Source organism: Equus quagga, chromosome 2 (genome assembly GCF_021613505.1).
Source record: "Equus quagga isolate Etosha38 chromosome 2, UCLA_HA_Equagga_1.0, whole genome shotgun sequence".
NCBI classification, from domain to species: domain Eukaryota; kingdom Metazoa; phylum Chordata; class Mammalia; order Perissodactyla; family Equidae; genus Equus; species Equus quagga.
In genome coordinates, this window is record NC_060268.1 from 150360266 (window position 1) to 150384353 (window position 24088).

Sequence of the window (24088 nt, forward strand, 5' to 3'; positions counted from 1 at the left end):
TGAAAAAACTACTGAGACACTAAGGGCACTGTTAACCAAGAAAGCTTGGGAATCTTTGCTATCTCAACATCTTGAATTTTAACTTTTTTTTCGTAAAGTCTGAAAGTAACTTCTCTTGTCTAGAGTTTTCCAGAAGACCAAGTTCGCCCTCTAGAGGCAAAACAGTGGTCTTGCTATTGAAGGTTTGTATTCTTGACTTTATGGTAGTTTACCTTAAATATGCATGTGCACACACTTTTATATCTTTATTTAAACTAACATTCTGCGATATTTTCTTACCATAGGTCTCTAAATAAATTACCGGTTGGATAATTATTTGTTTACTGATATGCTGTATGCCTGTAATCTGCTATTTTAATTTTGGAAAGCCAAGGCCTCACATTCTCTCTCTTTTTAATATATGCTGTGTGAAAATTTGATGAGTGGTCAGGAAAAGAACGACTCTTATTTTCATATGGGAAGAAGGAACGGAGTTGAAATGCAGTTACTGCCCTCCACAGCCCCTTCTCTGGCCTTTTACACATGATGATTTCTCCCAGCTACCTCTTTTAATTTTTGAGCTTTCCAGTCGTATGTAGGTACTAGTGTGTATTTTGGTGCCTTTTTCATAGTTCTGTTTGTTTTCTGGGAGGTGTGATGTATAGTGAAGTCATTGTTCCTCTGATCCTTTTCCACCCTCAAAATATGTATCTCTTTCACCATGTGAAAGAACATGTTTCTGCTTCTCCCTTTCTGCTTTCTCTTTCCGTACTTCTGTGTGTGTCCTCTACTCCCTGTTTGTCTAACTTTGCTGTCTTCTTCCCTGCAATTGTCATTTTCAAAGTGGCCGTGATTTTCTTTTATCAGTAGCGGTAAATTTACAACTTTGTGTGTCTGTTCCTGCTTGAAAATATTTTTTCACAGCCCTGATTTTAAACTCTTTAAAACATTATAAATATAGAACATATTTGAGATCCTTTACCATGTACTCCTTTCAAATGTGTTATGTGTTTAGAATCTGAACTCAAAAATGAAGATACTACCAGTAAATCCGTGAAGAATGTTAGGACATATCTGTCATGTTTTAGGGTAGGATCTTAAGTTATTAATGCTGTAGAAAATGAAGGTAGCTAGTAATTCCAGTGTAAAACTGCCTGAAAAAGCACTAAAAATACCAAGAAAAAATAAATTCCTTTGAACTTTCTGAAGATGCCTCACTAGCTCTTTGAGTGGCAAAAGTAAGATTTATTAGATTAGAGAAGTAGTATTATTTCATAGGATAATTCTTAGTATTTTTTAAAATGTCCTCTTTTTTCCCCCTCCCCAAAGACCCAGTACATAGTTGTGTATTCTAGTTGTCAGTCTTTCTAGTTTTCTATGTGACCTGCTGCCACAGCCTGGCTGCTGACAGATGAGTGATAATAGTCTGCACCCGGGAACTGAACCTGGGCTGCTGAAGTGGAGCATGCTGAACTTTAACCACTAGGCAATCAGAGCTGGCTCAGGATAATTAATTTTTTTAAAGCAGATACTGAAAAGGGAGTTACCATACTTTTAAATATGAGTATAATTATGTTATTGGGCCAGAATTTTTTTTTAGTTGAAAGACATCGATAGGATTATAAACTAATGATAAAGTAAGGTTTGACTTAAAAACTTTTTTCTTATTTGTTAATTACACAAATACATGATTATATTCTCTATATAAAATATAAAACAGAGGAAGATATGTCTCATTTCACTTTGTCTTCACATTTTTAGGCCTTTTAAAATTCATTTTTTGTGTGGAAGACATATAATTATTTTTACATGTGTATATTTTTGCATATATGGTGTTATATATTTTTTCTATAACTTATTTCAAGAGCAAATGTCACGTTCTCTCTCTATATATATTTGCCCTATTTAACTTTACATGTTTTACACCTATAGCTTTTCAGAGATATATGAAGTTCATAAGTGAAAGATATTTGTAGGTTAAATTTTTTAAAAATTTTATTCTTACAGTAAATTTTATTAAAGGTCTGATCAATTTAGTGCTTTCCATGTTAACAGTAAAGAAACATAAAAATCATTTTAAGATAATAGCAAAGTCAAACTGATTCAAGTTTGGCATTTAATTTGACAATCCCCAAATCACATGAATATTCATAATATTATTTTATGAGGATTATCACATGTGTTCTCTTGCAGGTGTGAAATTCTTGCTTGTGGCCTTTTGAACCAGTTGGTGAGCCATGTTAAAAATTGCATCTATTAATTATAAATAGTATTTCAGTTATATTGTAGTTCAATTGACCTAAGTTTTTGGTTTTTCTAAATTAATAGGCTGAAGTTGGAATCCAGCTACATAGTTTGTCTTATGACCTCCAAACTGCAAATGAGAATGATTACAAATGAGCCATGTTATGTATAATTGTAACATGATTGCATACTAGATTGAATATACCCTATTTATGTCAAACTGACAATATTTCAGTATCTTTTTTGCTAGGCACTATTTTTGTACTGGCATCTTTAATGAGAAAATGAGATTGTAGTACTTAGATGATGTTTCAGGTTTTTCAGCACTCATGTCCTTTTTCTGAGTGAAGTTTTAGTTGAGTGGTTGAATCATTTTCACATAACTTTTGACAGGCAAGGAAAAAAGTTTTAAGATACTAACTGATTTCTTAATCTGAGCACTTCAAATTGTCTAAAAGTAGAATAGGTCACTCTCCTCAGTTAAGCCTTTGCTTTTGAAATTTTTTACTGCAGGAATGATAACATTATGGAAAGGACTAGTATACATGTGCTTTGTGAACAAGTGATTTGAATATATGACATTTTGAAAGTGTTGGAGCTTAATTTTCTGGTTACTAACTTTATTAGTGTGTAGCATTAGAACATTTTAAAGCAGTTCATTGGCTTTAATTATACTTAAATATAGACAATTTTGGTGTAAAATTTGACCGAGTACTGCAAAAAAGGAACTACTTTCTTCGTTGTTGTTAAATTGTGGAGGGTTTGGACTATGTTTAGAAGTTGTCTTTGAGAAGACCTTAAAATTGTTAGCATGTTTTATTTTCATCTTTATTTACTTAATGTATTGTCACCTTGAAAAGGTAGTGAATAACTAACTTTCTAGCTGCATATGTGTTCTTTTTTATATATATATAATTAATGATAAATTATTATGTCCTTCATGTGTGTGAATAAATTGATTTCACCAAAATTAATTTGTGTGGTTTGAAGGTTGAGAAAGGAATTCATAACAGCTCTGGGCTTGTGCTTCTGGGAGAAGGGAGAAGTATGAGAGAAGCTTAAATTAGTTAAAGAAAACTAAAAGAATAAAAACAGCAAGTTCTCACAAATTGAACAGAGTAGGATTGTAGGGAAAATCTTTTCCTGTTATCAGAGACAGAGACTTGGAAAGAGGTTGCAGTTTGAAAATATTCTGAGTACCTGTTATTTGATTCCATCAATACAGTTTGAGTATCAAAGTTATATTAAAAGTTGTATTCATTCTGTCTTTATGTCAGGTTTGTATATGTTGTTAGGCTTCAAATTAGACTAAACAAACAAAATGGTGCTAATGACTTTGCTAAAATGGAGTTTACTAAGGCAGTCTTATATGCCAGAGGGCAATAAAATGCTTCCCCCAAAGGTTTCAGTTAAGCTTGATTTGTGGACTGGTTTTATCTCTCTTACTTCAAGATTCTGCAATAAAACTTAGAATCAGTAAAAGCATCATAATCGGCTTAACCCCCTCTACTTTAAGTGTGATGGTTTTCCTGGCTCTTGGATCAAATTGTGTAAGAGAACCTCTTTATCTTGAGCAGACATGGTCCTGAGGTGGTATAGATGTCTACATGAGGAGTTTCTTCCATTTCTGAGACATTATTCTGCCTGTGTGTAAACTGTTCACAGCATATACAGATGTGAGAGTTTACTTACTAATGTGAGTTTATCACTAACTCCTTTAAGGGCAGTGTGTTTGCTGTCTGCTGAAACTCAAAGTGGACTCAGTGTATGTATCGGCTCTTTTGGCTTCCACAATGTCTTTGGAAGAGAAGCTCCTATTCTATTCTTTCTTCTCCCCAGTTCTTGTATTTTACTTCTTTAAGAAGCTATGCAAAGACTCTTCCCACTCTCTCTTTGAACCCATAGTCGGATCTTTTTTCATATTTCCCTTCTGGTCTACCTTTTTTCTGGTAGATCCCTTTAGCTATAGAGCTCAAGGCATCAGAATATGGTAGAATAACATTCTGCCACCAGCTCACTGTGTGACCTCACATTTGCTAAGTCTAATAAGCCTTTTCTTCCCTAGAAATTGAAGGACAAAATTTTTGAATTGATCTTCTGTAAGATTGTCTGGCTTTCATTTCAATGAATGCATAACTTATTCAACATATTTTGACTGTGTATAATACAATAGGCATGGTTCAGGTTCTAGGAATATAAATAAATATGAATCCTAGCTTTGAGTTATTCCAGTATAACTGTGGGGAGGACGCAGAGGTTCAAATCTAATTTTAATCTCGTGTGGTGAGTGTTATAGTAGAGTCGTGAACAAAGTATGAGAATACAGATGAAAGTGTGATTAATTCTGCTTATAGATGGCATGCAAGTTGTGTTCTGAAGTGTACAGTAGGAGTTCACTAGGTAGACAAGATGGGAAAAGCCATTCCAGAAAGAGGAAATTGAATGAGCAAACAGGAATGCACAAGACTTGTTTAGTTAGTAGGCCAGTATATCAGGGATGTAGGATAGATGGTGAGTTGTCTTTACCCACAAAGTTAGAGAGCTGGATTTTATCCAAAATACTTTTAAATAAAGTACTGAGACATCAAATTCATTTATTAGAAAAATAATTCTGGATGAATTATAGAAACTAAATTAGAAAAGAGTGGGTTTGCAAAGGAAGACATTAAGATTTATTGTAGTAGTCTATGATTCTGGTTCCCAAACATAGTGGATTACCTAGGGAGTGTGTTAAGAAAATGAATCCCTTGGCCCTATACATTGAGTTCTTAATGTCATTTTTGTGTTTTTCAGTTCTTCTATTACTAGTTGGTTCTTTTTCAAATCTGCTGTATCACTTTTTACAGTTTACAGTTCCCTGCTGAAATTTCAAGCTTGGCCTTTATCTCCTTAAACATAGTAAGTATAGTTGTTTTATAGCCTGTCTGATAATTCCAATGTCTGGAAATTCTGTAGGTCTGTTTATATTCACTGTTGTTTCTGCTACTTTTTGTTAGCGTATGCTATTATATCTCTCTGTATTCCTGGTTACCTTTGCTTGGGTGCTGGATATAATATGTAAAATATCATATGTAAAAAACAACTTGAAGGCTAAGGTGATACTATCTTTCAAAGATTTGAATTTGTGTCTCTCAGGTGCCTGATGGCACAGCTATCTAGTTTTTTCATCCATCCAGATGAGACAAAGCTCAGATGCAGTTTATTTTGACCATTTTTCTTAAGTTGTAAAAGTTTTTTAATTGTTAAACCAACAATGCATTCCTGGGATAAAACTCCAGTTAGTCACAGCAGTTATTACCCATTTTTTGTGTTGGTGGATTTGATTTGCATATATTTTTTTTATTTAATAAACTTTATTTTCTAAAGCAGTTTTGGATTCACGGCAAAACTGAGCAGAAAGTATAGAGAGTTTCTGTAATACCCCTGTCCTCACACCTGCACAACCGCCCCTACTGTGACATCCTGCAACACAATGTGGTACATTTGTTATAGTCAATGAACCTACAATGACACATCCTTATCACTCAAAGACCATAGTTTACATTAGGGTTCACTCTTGGGATTGTACATTCTATGAATTTTGACAAATGTATAATGATGTGTATCCACCGTTATAGTATTGTACAGAATAGTTTCACTGGTCTAAAAATCTTCTCTGCTCTGCCTATTCATCCTTGCCTATCACCCCAGCCCCTGGCAACCAATTATCTTTTTATTGTCTCCATAGTTCTCCCTTTTCCAGAAAGTCATATAGTCGGAATCATATAGTATGCAGATGGCTTCTTTCACTTATTAAAATGCATTTAGGTTTCCTTCAGGTTTTTTCATGGCTCATTAGCTCATTTTTTTTTGTACTGAATAATATTCCCTTGTCTGGATGTACCACAGTTCATCTATCCATTCACATCCTGAAGTACATCTTGGTTGCTTCCAAGTTTTGACAATAATGAATAAAGCTGGTATAAACATCCGTGTGCAGATTTTTTGGTGGATATAAGTTTTCATTTCATTTGGGTAAATACCAAGGAGCCCAATTGCTGGATTGTATGGTAAGAATATGTTTAGTTTTTTAAGAAACAGCCACACTGTCTTCCAAGGTGGTTGTACCATTTTGCATTCCCACCAGGAATGAATGAATATTTCTCCTGCTCCACATCCTCACCAGCATTTGGTGTTGTCAGTCTTTTGGATTGGACCATTCTAATAGATATGTAGTGGTATCTTATTGTTTTAATTTGCAATTTCCTGTTAACATATGAAGTAGAACTTATTTTCATGGGTTTACTTGCCATCCATATATCTTCTTTACTGAGAGGTCGCTTCAGATCTTTTGTCATTTTTTAATTGGGTTGTTCATTTTCTTGTAACAATAAGAACAGAACTCAGTAGACTTTTTATTTTATTTTATTTTTATTTTTTTGAGGAAGATTAGCCCTGAGCTACCTACTGCCAATCCTCCTCTTTTTGCTGAGGAAGACTGGCCCTGAGCTAATGTCCATGCCCATCTTCCTCTACTTTATATGTGGGATGCCTATCACAGCATGGCTTTTGCCAAGCAGTGCTGTGTCCACACCCGGGATCCTAACTGGCGAAACCTGGGCTGCCTAGAAGCGGAATGTGTGAACTTAACGCTGCACCACCAGGGCGGCCCCAAACTTTTTAGAGTTCTTCATATATTTCATGTAACAGTCCTTTATCAGATGTATCTTTTATAAATATTTCCTCCCAGTTTGTGGCTTGTCTTCTCATTCTTTTGACAGTGTCTTTCACAGAGCAGAAGTTTTAATTTTAATGAAGACCCTCTTCTCAATTATTTCTTTCATGAATCATATCTTTGGTGTTATATCTAAAGTCATCACCATAGCCAAAGTCATCTAGGTTTTCCTATTTTATTTTCTAGGAGTTTTGTAGTTTTTTTGTTTTTCTCCTGAAAGCCCCCCCAGTACATAGTTCTATATCCTAGTTGTAGGTTCTTCTAGGTCTGCTATGTGGGACGCCACCTCAGCATGGCTTGATGAGTGGTGCTAGGTCCATGCCCAGGATCTGAACCAGTGAACCCCAGGCCGCCAAAAGTGAACCCACTTGGCCATGGGACTGGCCCCTGTAGTTTTTCTGTTTTACATTTAAATCTTTTGAGTTGATTTTTGTGAAGAGTGTAAGGTCTGTATCTAGGTTCATCAGCACTGTTTGTTGAAAAGACTATCTTTGCTCTATTGTATTGCCTTTGCTCCTTTGTCAGAGGTGGGTCTGTGTCTTGGCTGTCTGTTCTGTTTCCTTGATCTTTTTGTCTTTTTTTTTATTTTGTCAGTATCACACTGTCTTGATTACTGTAGCTTTATAGTAAGTCTTGAAGTCAGGTAGTGTCAGTCCTCCAACTTTATTCTTCTCCTTCAGTATTGAGTTTGCTATTCTGGGCCTTTTGCCTCTACATAGAAACTTTAGAATCACTTTGTCAATATCCACAAAATAACTTGCTGGGATTTTGATTGGGATTGTGTTGAATCTATAGAACAAGTTGCGAAGAACTGACATCTTCATAATGCTGGATGCTAATGTTAATGTGTTTTAGATTTCAAATTCCATTTGTTCATTGCTGGTATATAGGAAAGCAATTGACTTTCCTTGTGTCATGCAACCTTGCTATAATCACTTACTAGTTCCAAGAGATTTTTTTAATCTCTTGTTTAGGAAAGTGATTGACTTTCCTTGTCTCATGCAACCTTCCTATAATCACTTATTAGTTTCAAGAGATTTTTTTTGTCTTTTCTTTTGGATTTTCTACATAGGCACTCTTGGCATTTGCAAACAAAGACAGTTTTATTTCTTCCTTCTTAATCAGTATACCTTTTATTTCCTGTTCTTGTCTTATTGCATTAGCTAGGACTTCCTGTGTGATGTTGATAGGCAGTAGTAGGAGGAAACATCTTTGCCTTGTTCCTGATCTTAGCGAGAAAGTTTCAAGTTTCTCACCATTAGATATGATATTAGCTACAGGTTTTTTGTAGATGTTCTTTATCAAGTTGAGAAGTACCCTTGTATTTCTGGTTTACTGAGAGTTTTTGTCATAAATGGGTGTTGAATTTTGTCAAACGCTTTCTCTGTATGTCTTAACATGATCATGTGACTTTTCTTCTTTAGCCTGTTGACGTGATGGATTGCATTAATTGAATTTCAAATGTTGAGCCAGTTTTGCATATCTGAGATAAATCCTCCTTGGTTATGGTGTATAATCCTTTTTATACATTGGTGGATTTGATGTGCTAGTATTTCATTGGGGGTATTTGCATCTATGTTCATGTGAGGTATTGCTGTATAGTTTTCTTTTGTTGTAATGTCTTTGCCTGTTTTGATATTATGGTAATGCTGACCTCATAGATTAAGTTAGGAAGTATTCCCTCTGCTTCTATCTTCTGGAAGAGATTGTAGAGAATTGGTATCATTTCGTCCTTCAATCTTTGGTAGAATTCACCAGTGAACCCATGTGAGCCAGTTACTTTCTGTTTTGGAAGGTAATTAATTACTGATTCAGTTTCTCTCTCTGTCCCTCCTTTCCTCCCTCTCTTTCTTCCCCTTCCTTTCCTTTCTTTGTTTCATTTTTTTCCAGCTTTATTGGGCTCAAATTGTTGATTCAACTTTTTGAAAATAGATAATACGCCTTTTCAAATTGTCTGTCTCTTCTTGTATGAGTTTTAGCAGATTGTGTCTTTAAGGAATTGATCCATTTCATCTGAATTATCAAATTTGGGGGCATCTAGTTCATAATTTTCCTTTAATGTCTGTCAGATCTGTAGTGATACCTCTTTATTTCTGATATTTGTAGTTTGTGTCTGCGCTTTCTTTTTTTTCTTAGTTTGGCTAGAAGATATCTTTACTGATTTTTCTGCCTTCTTGATCTGTCCATTTCTGATAGAGGGGTTTGAAGTCTCTAACTGTAATAGTGGATTCATCTGTTTTTCCTTACAGTTCTAACACTTTTTGCCTGACATATTTTGATGCTGTGTTGTGCAGCACATACACATTGAGGATTTTTATGTCGTGTTGGAGTATTGACCTCTTTTATCATTATGTAATGCCCCTCTTTATATCCCTGATAAATTTCCTTTCTCTGAAGTGTGCTGTCTCTGAAATTAATATAGCTATTCCCACTTTCTTTGTGTTAGTATGGCATATCTTTCTCTGTTCCTTTATTTTTAATCTATATGCATCTTTCTATTTAAGTGGGTTTCTCGTAGACAACATATAGTTGGCCCTTATTTTTTGATCAACTCTTTAATTTGTGTATTTAGACCATTCACATTTAAAGTAATTGTTGATATTGTTTGGATTAATATCTATCATATTTGTTACTGTTTTCTATTTGTTGTCCTTGTACTTTGTTCCTATTTTTGTTTTCCATTCTTTTGCTGCATTTTGTCATTTTAATAGAAAATTTTACATGATTCTATTTTCTCTTCTTATTGTATCAGTTATACTTCTTTAAAAAATTTTTTTAGTGGTTGCTCTAGAGTTTGTGATAATATGTTTACAACCAATCCAAGTCAACCTTCAGATAGCCTATGCCATTTCACGAGTAGTGCAAGTACCTTATAATAAAAAAATATTTCTAATTCCTTTCTTCTGTCCCTTGTATCCTTGTTGTCATTCATTTCAATGTATACATAAGCATACACACACAAATGTACATATATAAGCATATGTAATTGAGTATATCATTATTATTTTGAACAAACTGTTATCTGTTAGATCAGTTAAGAATAATAAAAATAAAAATTTTTATTTTACCTTCATATATTCCTTCATGATGCTCTTCCTTTCTTTATGTAGATACAAGTTTCTGACCTATATCATTTTCCTTCTCACTAAAGAGCTGCTTTTAACATTTCTTGCAAGGCAGGTCTGTTGACAACAAATTCCTTCAATTTTTGTTTGGAAAAGTCTTTATTTCTGCTTTACTTTTGAAAGATCATTCACAGGGTACAGAATTTTAGGTTGCATTTTTTCTCTCAACGTTTTAAATATTTCTCTCTAGTCTCTTCTTGCTTACATGGTTTCTGAGGAGAAGTGGAATGTAATTCTTATCTTTGCTTCTCTATAGGAAAGGGGTTCTTTCCCTCTGGTTTCTTTCAGGACTTGATATTTGATTTTCTGCAGTTTAAATATGATATGCCTGGGTATAGTTTTTTTTGGCATTTATTCTGCTTGATGTTCTGAATTTCCTGGATCTGTGGTTTGGTCTTGACATTACTTTGGGGAAATTTCTAGTTATTATTTCTTCAAATATTACTTCTGCTCCTTTTTCTTCTCCTTTTGATATTCCCATTGCACATATATACCTTTTGTAGTTGTCACACAGTCCTTGGACATTCTATTTTGTTTTTTTTTTAGCCTTTATTTTTCAGTTTTGGAGGTTTCTATTAAGATATCCTCAAGTGCAGAGATTCTTTCCTCAGCTGTGTTCCATCTACTAATAAGCGTATCAGAGGTGTTCCTCATTTCTGTTGTGGTTTTTTTGATCTCTGTAATTTTTTCATTCTTTCTTAGAATTTCTATTTCACTGCTTACACTATCCATTTGTTCTTGTATGTTGTCTAGTCTTCCCATTAAAGCTCTTAGCCTATTAACCATAGTATTTAAAAATTCTTTGTCTACTAATTCCAACATTCCTGCCATATCTGACTCTGGTTCTGATGCTTTTTCAGTCTCTTTAAACTGTGTTTTTTGTCTTTTAATATGCCTTGTTGAACAGTGGACATGACGGACTGGGTAAAAGGAACTATAGTTAATAGACCTTTAGTAATGTAGAGGTGAGGTGTAGGGGGAGGGAAAGTATTCTATTCTCCTATGATTAAGTCTCAGTTGTGGTGATCCTGTGCAGCTGGACTCTAAACTTCACCAGTGCTTCTCAGTTCCCCTCCCTGCTTAGGTGGGAGAGGATGACTAAGTGGGCTGGAGTTGAGTATTTCCCTTACCCCATATGGAAGGCTAGAGGGAGCTGGAGTTGGGCATTTCCCTTTTCTCAAAAAGGTTAGGCTCTGATAAAATCCCAAAAGGTTAGGCTCTGGTTAAATAATTTCTCCTGAGAGAGGCCTCGTTAAGAAGAACAGAATGCTCTAGTGTATTTCAAAGTAGTTCCTTTTCCCCTCCTGGAAGCATGAGGGGATTTTTCTCTGTTCATTGTGAGGACCTGATAGAGTTTCTGGAGGGAAAACTCAAGAACAATATGTGGGACTGGGTCCTCTTGGAGTTTTAGCTCTCAGACTTGTCCACGTTGAGCCGCCAGCAATTTGGCAATTACAGTTCAGGTTTTCCTACCCCAACATTGGTTGCCACAGAGGTTTCTGCTTGTGGATTTTTGTTGTGGTAAGTTGTCTGTATCCACCTATCTGTCTCTTAATTTTTGAGCAGCAGTTTGCCCTTTGATCCCACTTCTTTGATGGATCTAAGAAGAGTTATTGATTTTTTAGTTTGTTTGGCTTTTTGCTTGTTAGAATGAAGTGGCGTCTTCTAAGTTCTTTACATGCTGCACCAGAAACCGGAAATTGATTTGCTAATATTCTGTTAAGGATTTTTGCTTCCATATTTATTTGAGATAGTGGTCTGTAATTTTCTTTTAATGTCTATTTGATTTTGGTATCAGGGTAATGCTGGCATCGTTGAATGCAATGGGAATTGTTTCTTCCCTCTCTCTTCTGAAAGAATTTGTAGAATTAGTATTATTTCTCCTTAAATGTTTAATAGAACTTACCAGTGAAATTATCTAAGGCGAGGTTTCTCAACCTCAGTGCTACTGACATTTGAGGCCTTATAATTATTGTTGTGGGGAGCTTTCCTGTGTAATGTAGGGTATTTAGCAGCTTCCTAGACCTTTATCCACTGGATGCCAGTAGTGCACCCCACAGTCATGGCAAGCAAAAATGTCTCTGGACATTGCCAGGTGTTCTCTGAGGGCCAAAGTTGACCTCATTTGAGAACTACTGACACAAACCAACATGAAGTTTTTTGTTGTTGTTGAGTAGATTTTTAATTAGAAATTTAATATTTTAATTGATGTAGGGCTATGAAGTTTTCTGTTTCTTCTTGAGTCAAGTTTTGGTAACATGTCTTTCAAGAGATTTTTATCTTTCATCTATGTGATTGGATTTATTAGAATAAAATTGTTCATGATATTCCCCTTTTATCCTTTTAATGTCTACTAGCTATGTGATATGGATAGAGATTATCTCTCTTATATTCCTGATTTCAGTAATCTGTGTCTTCTCTTTGTTGTTGCTCAGTTTTACCAGAAGTTTATCAGTTTTACTGCGATCTTTTAAAATAAACAGCTTTTGTTTCACTGATTTTTACCTCTTCTTTCTCTGTTTTCTATTCATTTATTTTTACTCTTTATTGTTTACTTCTTTCCTCTTGCTTTGGATTTGTGTTCCTCTTTTTCTAGTTTCTTAAGGTGGATCATTGATTTTAGGCCTTTCATCTTTTTAATATAAATATATTAAGCTATAAATTTCCCTCTAACCATGCTTTAGCTGTGTTCCACAAATTTCAGTATTTTCATTTTCACTCGATTCAAATGTTTTTTCTTTTGTTTTCTTTTATTCATGATTACTTAGAAGTTGTTTTAATTTTCAGATATTCAGGATTTTCTAGATACGTTTCTGTAAATGATTTCTAATTTAATTCCATTATGGTCATACAAAATACATTATACAATTTCAGTCTTCAATTTATTGAGACTTGTTTTACGTCCACATATGGCTTGTCTTAGTGAATGTTCCTTGTGTACTTGAAGAGATTGTGTTCTGCAGATGTTAGTTGAGTGTTGTACAAATGTCTATTAGATCATGGTAGATGATAGTGTTGTTCAATTCTTGTGTGATTTTGCTGATTTTCTGTCTACTTTGTTCTGCGAATTACTGAGTGAGGAGTAATAAAATCACCATAATCTACTTGGCTTATTTCTCTTTATGCTCCCTGTGTTTTGAAATTTTGTTTCTAAGTCTTCTTGATGAATCAACCTCTTTACCATTAATATTATGTCTTTTTTGCTCTGCTAATAGTTCTGACTTTTGAAGTTTTGTCTGACTTTCACCAATGCAGCTTGTTTTTAATTAGTGTTTGCATGGTATTTGGTTTTCCATCCTTTTACTTTTCATTTGTCTTTATATATATGAAGTGTGTTTCTTGTATATAGCATATATTTGGGTCTTTTCTATACAGTCTGATACCCTTTGCTTTTTAAATGGAGTGCCATTTAATGTCATTATTGGTATGACTTGGTTTAAATTTACCATCTTGGTATCTGTTTTTAAATTGTCCCATCTGGTCTTTCTTTCTTTTTTTTTCCTCCTTTCTTGCCTTCTTTTAGACTAAATGAGTATTTTTTAGTGCTCAATTTTATCTCCACTATTAGCTTATTAGATATATTTTTGTTTTAGTTTTTCAGTGGTTGCTCTTGGCCAACAGTTCGCAAATGTTTTAGTTTCACAACTCCTTTGGATTCTTAGTTATTAAGGACCTCAAAGAGTTTTTGTTTATAGGGATTATCAATTATTATTAAACCCAAAATTAGAACTGAAAATTTGAAATATTTATTAATTTATTAAAAAATAACAATAAAGGCACTACGTGTTAACATAAATAACACGTTAACACTATTTAAAAAAAAACTACTAAAAAAACCCAACTAGTAGGATGGGTGACATTGTTTTACTTTTCTTGCAAATCTCTTTAATGTCTGGCTTAATAAAAGAAAACTGGATTATCATATCTACTCCTGCAGTCAATTTTTTCGATATGTGATTTTAGTTTAAGTATGTGAAGAAAATCTGGCCTCACACAGACATGTAGATAGTAAAGGGTGGAGTATTTTAATAGCCTTTTCAGATAATTGTGGATATTCTTTTGTAATACCACTCCAAAAATCATCAAATGGTAGTTTCTTGATGGTAAGTTATACTGTGTAAACTGAAACCATATAATTGTGTTATAATAAATCCATTGGTCTCTCTTGTGCTTTGAATGGAAGTTTTTACCCATACGTGGTTTTATAATATGCATTGATCATTTGGAAAATATGGTTTACCATATTATGCAGATCATTCAAATGTTGTAACGTTTCATTATACAATATCAAAAAATTGCAGTAATATCACCGCTGATTTCATCTGAAAAATTTAAGTATTAGAAACTCTCAAAGCCATTTACAAGTTTTGCAGAATTTTAATTTTCTCTTGGAAGGTTGACTTTTATTATTGGCAACAATTACTTTTAATTGCTTTCCTTGAAAGTGCTGGCTCACTTCATTCTTTTGTCAACACAAATAATCTGTAGTCAAAATTGGGGTGAGTTTATTGTTTGAGCCAGGTCTGAGGACTATAGCCTAGGGGCTTCCTTCCCTAAGGAAGCAAGCACAGTGAAGAAGTGGGGTGTATAGAGTGGTCATATACTGTCTTGGGACAAAGAGCATACATCACATATGACAAAAATATCTCTTTTACTACTGTCATGAGGTGCTTACCTAGCACAACAGGTCATTGGTCATGAGGTGAGCACAGCAAGCTGATGGTCAGCAGGTCAATAATTAATCTTTAGTTTCTGGGAAGAAATGCTTATCCTTAAAGAAATGCTGATATGGGGGAGGCAACATCCCTATCTTTAAGGTCATCATTTTTAGCTTTGGAACATTGTAAATGTTTAAAGCAGATGTACAATGGATGCTCAGCAGGCCGTGTCAGACCTTTCTGGACAAACAAGGTTAGGCTGAATTAGTTTTAAACCAATGGCTTCGTCATATACTCCAATATATTCCTATTGTTTTTCATTTATTCATCATTTGTTTGTTTCACAAACTTTTTATGTTCGAATAACTTTAGATTTACAGAAAGGTTGAAATGAAAATACAGAGAGTTCCCATATACTCCTCACTGAATTTTCTCTAATGTTAACGTCTTGCATTACTCTGGACATCTGTCAAAACTAAGAAACCAACATTGGTACATTACTATTAACTAACTCCAGGCTTCATTTGGCTTTCACCAGTTCTTCTACTTACTCCTTTTCCTGTTTCAGGATCAAATCCAGAATACCACAGTGTATTTTGTTACCATGTTTCTTTGTTTCTATGAGCTTTGACAGATTCTCATTCTTTCCTTGTTTTTATGACCTGGACGCTTTTGGAGGAGTATTGGTCAGATATTTTCCAGAATGTCCCTTAAAAGAAAAACTCTACTATTTCTTCTCTACCTTCAATATTTCAACACCAACTATTTAGGGATTTTTCCCACACTGCCCAATTCTTTGACACCAGCTGGGTGTCCCACAATTAAGTCCTGACACTATCTACCTGGAGTTAGCGTCAGATTCCACAGGTTAAGGGCTCAGTCCTACAAGACTTCCACCCACTTCAGATGCTAGTTGCAAGTCTGGGCTTCTAGTACTTGTGGCCAACCAGCTATAAATTGGAGACTCCCACGACCTCCTCCTTGCGTTTGATAATTTGCTAGAACAGCTCACAGAACTCAGGAAAACAGTTTACTTGCTAGATTACCAATTTATTATCAAATAAGACAACTCATGAACAGCTAGATGGAAGAGATACATAGGGCAGGGTATATGAGAAAGGGTGTGGAGCTTCCATGATCTCTCTGTGTACATCATCCTTCTAGCACCTTGATGTGTTCACCAACCTAGAAGCACTCTGAACCCCTTCAGTTAGGATTTTTTATGGAGGTTTCATTATGTAGGCATAGTTGATTGAACATTGGTCATTAGTGATTAATTCAACCTCCAGCACCTCTCCCCTTTCCAGAGGTCGGGGCTTGAGGCTAAAAGTTCTAACCCCTAATCACATGGTTGGTCCCCCTGGCACCCAGCACCCCCCCCCCCCAGCATTCAGCCACCAGTCATCTCATTAGCATATAAAAAGACGCTTAGCATTTCGGAGATTTCAAGGGTTTTAGGAGCTGTGTGCCAGGAAACAGGCAGAGACCAAATATATATATTTCTCATTATGTCACATCCTCAGTTTGGGTTTATCTGATAATTTCCTCATGACTTGTCTAGGGTTATGTTTTTTTGGGGAGGAATACCATGGAGATGAAGTGGGCACTTCATCTTCATTTGAGAGAACATCTGCTAGATACTCAAGTCTGAATAACTGTAGTTTGCTGTCAGTTTTTCTTTTAAGTAAAGATAATGTTCATGATAAAAGGAGTTTGTCCAGTTCACCACTCAAATAATTGCACATATGCTTTTCCTCTAAACAACCATTGTACTTTGGTGCACAGCAGAAGTTCCTTATGTATACTTCTCCTTTTATCAAATAGGATATTGAAGAGATGTTTATTCATAGGTCAAGATTTAATATAATTAATAATTATATGCTATTTCATCCTGGACATTCTTAAGTGAAACTGGCCAATCCCTTTCACCCCCCTTTTAACTGTTAGTGCATGTCATGAAGAATACAGTGACTAGTAGTACAATTTGATGTCCCTGCCTTGGTTTGTGCTAGGACGTCAACAGTTTCATTCAGCATTCCTTTAGCACCATTACTGCTAATGTGAATACATTGGCAAAGACACACTATTAGCACTATTATGAATATAGTTTTGACTTTGCAGACCCTATGAAGGCATCGGTGGGACACTGTTGAGAACTGCTGCAGTAGGGCTTATGATATTTATTTTTAATATCACAGTCTACCATCAAATAATGTTATACACTTTGAGTTCAATGTAATAACCTTATAACAGTATACTACCATTCTCTTCCTTCTGATTTTTGTGCTGTAAACTCCTCAATACATTGGTATTACATTTGCTTTAAGTAGTCAAGATACCCTTTAACAATTTTAAAAATGACTTATGTTTATGTCGTTTCTAAAATGTCTTTTATATTTATTCATATCTACTATTTTTGGTGCTTTTCCTTTCTTTGTATAGAGTCATGTTTTCATGAAACATATTCTTTCTGCCTGGAAAATGTCCTTTAAAATATAGTGCATGTCTACTAACAACAGATATTCTCAGGGTTTGTTTGTCTGAAAAAATTTTATTGTGCTTTCATGTTTGAAAGATATTTTCTCTTGGTATAGGATCCTAAGTCAGCAGGATTTTTTCCCCCACATTGTTTATTATTTTTTTTTAAGCATTTTAAAGATTATTCCATTGTCTTCTGACTTGCATAGTTACAGATGGCTCTGAACATTCAGGTTTCTCCTGAATGTCCTGTGTAGTCAGTGATGACATTCCATTTTGGTTGGTGGGAATGTGAATACTTCTCAGCCCTAAGTGAGTTCTGGGAACTGTTCTGCGTACCACTCTCCAGTAACTGTTCTTTCCCCAGAAGTTGTTTTTTGCCCAGCCTTCTAGTGTTTCGTCTTACACATGTGCAGATTAGTATTTAGCTAAAGACTCAAGAGGACTCTATGCAGATTTCTGGAGCTCTTTCTCAACGGAGTGCTTTCTTTTCTGCTACTCTGGCCCACAATTTCTGGTCCCGTTTGGCTATTCCACACTGACAGCCAGGCTTTCTTGGAGTTCCTCCTTCCTGTACTGATGTCTAGAATTGCCTCCATGCAAACAGTGGGGTGATCATGAGGCTCACCTTGTTTGTGTCCCCTTTGTCTGGGAACGCAGAGGTGGTTTTCAGCAAGAAAGTTGATATGAATTACCCAGTCTACCAAGTGGGACTCTCTCCTGTCTTTCTGAATAATTTTTTGGCCAACATGTATATATAATTTTTAAGAATGTAGAGGAAAGTGAAATATTTATTTAAATTTCGAATTACATATTCAAAGCACATTATATAAAATTAAGAAATAGTGCCTTTTCGTTCAAAACTGTTTGCATACATCTTTGATATCAATATGTTCAGCATCACTGTGACCAGTTTTGGGTTCTTTAACTCCAGAGTACATCATCTTCACTTTTGTCCAAATTATAGGAGATACAGTGCTTTTTAATTCTGTATATTATCTTGTTACCAGAAATTTCATCCCAAGCCACAGATTTCCAAATACATTGCATTTTTTCTTGAATTTGTTGTATGGGTATAAAATTATGATCTCTACAACCTAGTCTCTTACTATGTTGTTTTTAAAGGTAATGTTTAAAAGGCTCTTTATGATAGTTTGCAATTGGTTACACCTCTGGATTTCCTTACTTGCTTTGTGTTCAATTTCTTCCTCTCCTACTCCAGTTAAACAAAAAACAACAACAAAAAACACAGTGATCAAAAAATGGCCTTCCCAACTAGCACTGATTGAGGTCATTTCTGGATAATGTATCTTTTCCAGATAGTGCTTTGCTGTTCAAAATTAATAGATAGAAAGCATCCATTATATGAGAGATGTTGTTAAGCAAATGTGCTCCCTCTTTTTTGAGACATTATTTTGAGGAAAAACATCTTTTCCCTTTATGTGTATACAGTATTTCTTTGCCTTGGAATTCTAAGTCGTCTTTTTCTACTTTTACGCTCATGGAGGTGACAACAATTACCTTACATCTTTTGATCAAGCTTAGGATTAATTGCCTGTTTGATTCGAATTTTCCTATAGTAGCTAGAATAAATTATCCTACAGATACTTGCCAGCCTGCCCCTAGCATTGGCTCCATCTGTTATTCTAGTTACCCCAATTAAAGTAAACATATTTCATAGGACAGAATATTTTGAGTGGAAAATGAAGAATAAGTTAAGTTAAAAAAAAATAAATGGGCTTTATTATAGCATCCCATAGAAATATATTCTATATGTTAAAAGAAAAACTAAATGCTTATCTTACATTTAGCAGGTTGTTCCCAACTACTCATAAAATAGGTCAGTTAAAATTGAGCTTTGTTGGCAGAAAGTGAGGCAGATTGATAAAGTATTTTCAGACAGTGGGTGTACTATAGCTAGCATTGTTTACTTATTTCCTTGGACTAGTATTTTCAGTTAATACTGTAAAATTTCTTTATAACCTATAAAATTATCAATATCTAGTTCATTATTAAACTCTCATAGAAGAAATATACGGGGGATTTTTATGACATGATACACATGGATTTAAAGTGAAAATTACTTCAAGAATTCCACCCATGAGATATAATTTGGTTATGTTTTTCAATGAAGTCTTATATATTTGAACTACTTCTCAGTCACTTGAGCTCTTTACTGCCCTGACTCAAGAGTTATTTAAGAGTCATGTGATTTGCCTCAGCTGCAGGGATAGGCCCTGTTTGACTTGAACTCATCTATAAAGCTTATTTCTCTGGTCATTTTGATTGATTGTAGAATGGGATACTTCCAGGAAGGGTGCTTTCTTTCTCTTTTGTGAGAGTTACCAGAAGAGCAGCTGGAAGATCTTTGAAAGTTATGCTACAAGGATGTGACAACTGGCATTGCTACAGTCATTTCTCTGAGCAGCAAGCCAGCCTCCCGATGAAGCCCACATGGGTGAGGGCATGGCTGTGAGAGTGGTAGAGAAGTGGAGTCTCTAACTGATGCTGTGACCCTCTTGGTCAAACAGAGTACAAAGTTAGCTAAGCGTATGGAATATTTAGTCCTATGATCTGAAAAATTTGCCTAAACCTATTTGAGTTGGGTTTTTCATTATATGTAATAAAAAAATCCTAATTAATACATAGGATATCACTTTGTGATCAATTCTGAAAGTACCGATATTTATTATTTTGCTATTTCTAATATAATTTGCAATTTTAATCATATTAGAATAGCATCTTTAATTTATTCAAATATTTGAGTCATTCAGGATATATAAATCTCTGCTGTTTACAGATAAGGATAGATGGATTTGATACCATGTTTTTAAGCCTTTTACAAAGTTACCCTCTGGAAATTTAAAGCATTTTTATGCCAAGGTTCTGTGATGGGAAATGCTAGAATACAACTTTTTCAAACAGTGTGAAAAATACTTGAGTGATAGTTCTATATAAAGCTCATCAGTAAGGTAGATACATAAATGATATTTATTTATGTTACCTTTTATATTAAATGTGTACTTATTTAATTTTTAATGAAAGACTAATCAAAGCCAGGCTTTATCCACACTTTCAGTGGCTCTCCATTTTGTTCATCATGAATTCCAAATAACTTTTGCCAATGAAAGGTCCCATGATTTAGCCTATACCTTTCCAATCTTATTTCCCATCCTGTTTCATATTCAGTGAGATTAATATGCTTCTCTAATCTATGCCTTTGCTTGTTCCTCCTGGCTAGTTCTTTCCAATCCTTTCTGCCTATGTAATTAACACCCATCATTTTGTCCTAGTTCTGATCCCACCTCTTCAAGTAATATCTTTGTCAGTTATCCACCATGACTATAAGTGATCTCTCTTAAGAACAAACTACTTTATTTCTTCTTGTAAGAAAAGTCAAACAATGATGAATAATTTTAAAACAAATGTCCTTCCTTCCTAGTCCAGCCCTCCAGAGGAAAACCTCTTAATAGTTCAGATTTCTTGGTATTTTTATATGTATATTTAAGCATATATGACTTACTAGGTTATCGCTTCTTTGGACTACCATTTGGAGAGCACGGTTCTAGAGGCTTAATCATTTTTCAGTTTGATTTTTCTTTTGGCAGGAATGTTTCAAGAATGGCAGTATGTACTTCATACTGCATCATAACGAGAAACACATACTACTGGTAGTCCTTTCTTGTGATGTTTTTAGATGGATCAGTGATTGAGGTATTGCCAGCCTGATCTACCCATTTTAAAGTTCCCCATCAGCCTCTCACTGAATGATTTTGTCTATCTCATTCTTTTAAATTGTCATAGATAGCTACTTGACTGTTAATGTAGTAAAATAATAGATCATTAAAAGGCCAGGCTCTGGAGCTACACTGCCTGCCATTTATAATCTTTGGCGAGTGACCGCACTTCTTTTTGCCTCAGCTTCCTTTAGTGTGAGCTAGGTGCCTCACAGGGTTGATTCAAGAATTAAATGTGTTAAGTGTTTAAAACAGTGCGTGGTACAGTGTAAGTGTCAGTAAATGCTGCTTGTTATTATTAATATATTGATTTAGTAGTCTTATTTTGCTCTCTTTGCACTGGCATTTATTTACATAGAAAATACTTTATGCTTTGGATAATATTGGTTGTATTCTGTCTAGCAGTAAAGCCAGGTCACATTGTAGGAAAACAAAATGCCATTTAAATGATAACAATCTCATATATGTCTGTTATATACTATTTTTAATAAGAAAAACATTAGCAGAAAAGAGGATTTGTTACACTTGAGTTTCTAATGAAGAAAAGAACCATTGATCATAAGTGGAAACTACATATGTATCCTAGATATTAGGAACGAAAATTGCGAAAGAAAAAGAAATGAGTGACCCCCGTGGCTTTTGACTCTGAAAGGCTATATTGGGATGGTAGTTAATAAAAATGAGCTTACATGAGAAAGAAGTCTCTAAAAATGCAATGCAGTTATGCAAAGGAATTCTCAGATTAACAGCATAGATTTAGTAGTTGGAAGGGGAGATGCAGAACTAAAGACAATTATAAAACAATAGATACAGACCTTTATAAACAGTGTCAGGAACCATAAAGTAAGCTGAAGGTTATAGAAAATGTTTAAGACAACACAGATTGGTTTTTTTTAAGTAATGTTTCAGATAAGAAGATTAAACTTCAACAAGATCATCCAATTTTTAAGAGAAGTGGAACCATCAATTCATATTTTATAGCTGTTTGATTCAGTAAAGAGAAAAAGTCTTTGAGTTGGAAAAGATAATAATAATATAAAAAGAATTATATGCCATTGTAGGAAAGCAGCCAGTAAGGGAAACACTTGACTACTATAAGTGCATTTAGTTTTCTTCATTTAAATTAATGTCTTCTCCAGCTGCCAGTGGGCATGCAGACTTAAACTCAGGAAATCACTGAGTAAATCTTTGAGGAGTTCTTGAAAAATACATTTGTTACCTGGAGATGATCGAACACCAGCTTAATTTTATTTTTAAGAAAGAGAAAAAATGTGAGTCCTGGAAATTACAAGCCAGTAAGCTTGTTATTGATCTTTGGAAAATTTCTAGAAATAAATTTAAGCAGAAGTTTGTGAACATAGATGAAAAACGTTCAGATGTAGAAATTGAAATGTGTCCACCGAGAACGTATCATGTCAAATTAACTTTATTTCTTTTTTCTTTCCTTTAAGATGGGCACCTGAGCTAACATCTGGTGCCAATCTTCTTCTTCCTTCTTCTTCTTCTTCTTCCCAAAGCCCCCCTAGTACGTAGTTGTGTATTCTTAGTTGTAGCTCCTTCTGGTTGTGCTCTGTGGGATGCTGCCTCAGCATGGCTTGGTGAGCGGTGCCATGTCCGTGCCCAGGATCCAAACCGGCGAAACCCTGGGCCGCCGAAGTGGAGTGTGCAAATTTAACGGCTCGGCCACAGGGCTGGCCCCAACTTCATTTCTTTAAATGAGATTATCAGTTGAAATGAATTAGAAAAATACTGTAGTAACAGCTTCTTAATTTTAGTGAAGTATTTGACAATCTTTGGACATATTTTTGGATAAGCTACATTGGTGAATTGTTGTTTAAATTTAGAGTAAGTAGGTAGATTATAGTAGTTAGATTAAAGGTAGATTGAAATCCAAAACCGGCATTTGATTAGAGGTTCAGTGTTACCCTTGAGAGAGATCTTTAAAGCATTACAATGAGATTATCTCTATCTTGTGTCAACATTTCCATAGTTGATCTGGCTGAGGGTGTAGAAAGTAGGCTTATCTGCTGGTAGATTATTCAAAGCTGGATTTGGATAGCTGATAGCGTAGAAGGCAGTCAAGAACATCTCCTTAAAACCTTTCCTCATTAATGTAGTTTATTTCTGTTTTCCCCCTTCTTAACACACTTTGATACTTTATATGCAGTATAAATTCATAGTTTAGATTGCTTCAGGGAAAAAAAGTGACGTTTTTTCCCTGTCTGCCTGATATTTTAATCAAATTAAGGTATGAATTGTGTGTGTCCCTTATTATAGCATAATATCTTTAATGATACAGATTTAATAATATAGACTGAAAATTGGAAAAGTCTTTGCATAAAGTATATTTTTATATACCCTAGGAATATGAAGCACGAACAGGGAGGACCTGTAAACCACCACCTCAGTCTTCAAGACGTAAGAATTTTGAATTTGAGCCTCTTTCTACCACTGCCCTGATTCTCGAGGATCGACCGTCGTAAGTATTCTAGTGATTGTCAGGCACACTTTATATTTTAAAGCTAAATTTAATTTTGCTTACTATTTCACACAAAAGATATCAAGAAATTAAATATAGCAGTGTATTTATTTAAAAAAAATTTAAATCTCTGTCGTATATCCTAAAACTCACAAGGAAGAATATATTATTGATGTCTAAGCCGTATGCATATTTTCTAGAAGTCTCTGTGAGCCAATGTATGAAACATAAAATCTTGGCTTTTTATATCTGTTCCTATTTCACCCCTCCTCTGCCTTATCTTAACATGATACAGCAATGATTTTTCCTTTCTTGACATTTAATATGTCCTTAAGCTGTTCTTGCCTTTTATGCCATGTAACTACTGTCAACCAGTTGGTTTCACTGTTATTAAGAATATAGTATTCTTCATGGATAAAGAGAACCGATTAGTGTTCTCACAGGGGAAGGGGGTTGAGGGGTGGGCGAAAGGGATAAAAGGACACATATGTGTGGTGATGGACAAAAATTAGACTACTGGTGGTGAGCATGATGAAGTGTATTCAGAAATTGATAAATAGTAATGTACACCTGAAATTACACACTGTTACAAACCATTATGATCTCAATAAAATTACTTGGGGGGAAAATAAAAGAAAATACATTCATGATACAAACCATGTCTTACTAACTTT

The 24088-nt window shown here is 34.8% G+C and overlaps 1 protein-coding gene across 2 annotated transcripts in view; it reads left to right on the top strand.

The window, feature by feature from the left end:
* The window catches only part of TBC1D12 (TBC1 domain family member 12), an 80472-nt gene that overhangs the window by 28688 nt on the left and 27696 nt on the right, over positions 1 to 24088 (top strand). For both annotated transcript variants that reach the window (XM_046654727.1, XM_046654726.1), the window contains exon 3: positions 23299 to 23414. In XM_046654727.1, coding sequence (XP_046510683.1) covers positions 23299 to 23414 — 116 coding nt within the window. The remainder of the gene's footprint in view (positions 1 to 23298; positions 23415 to 24088) is intronic.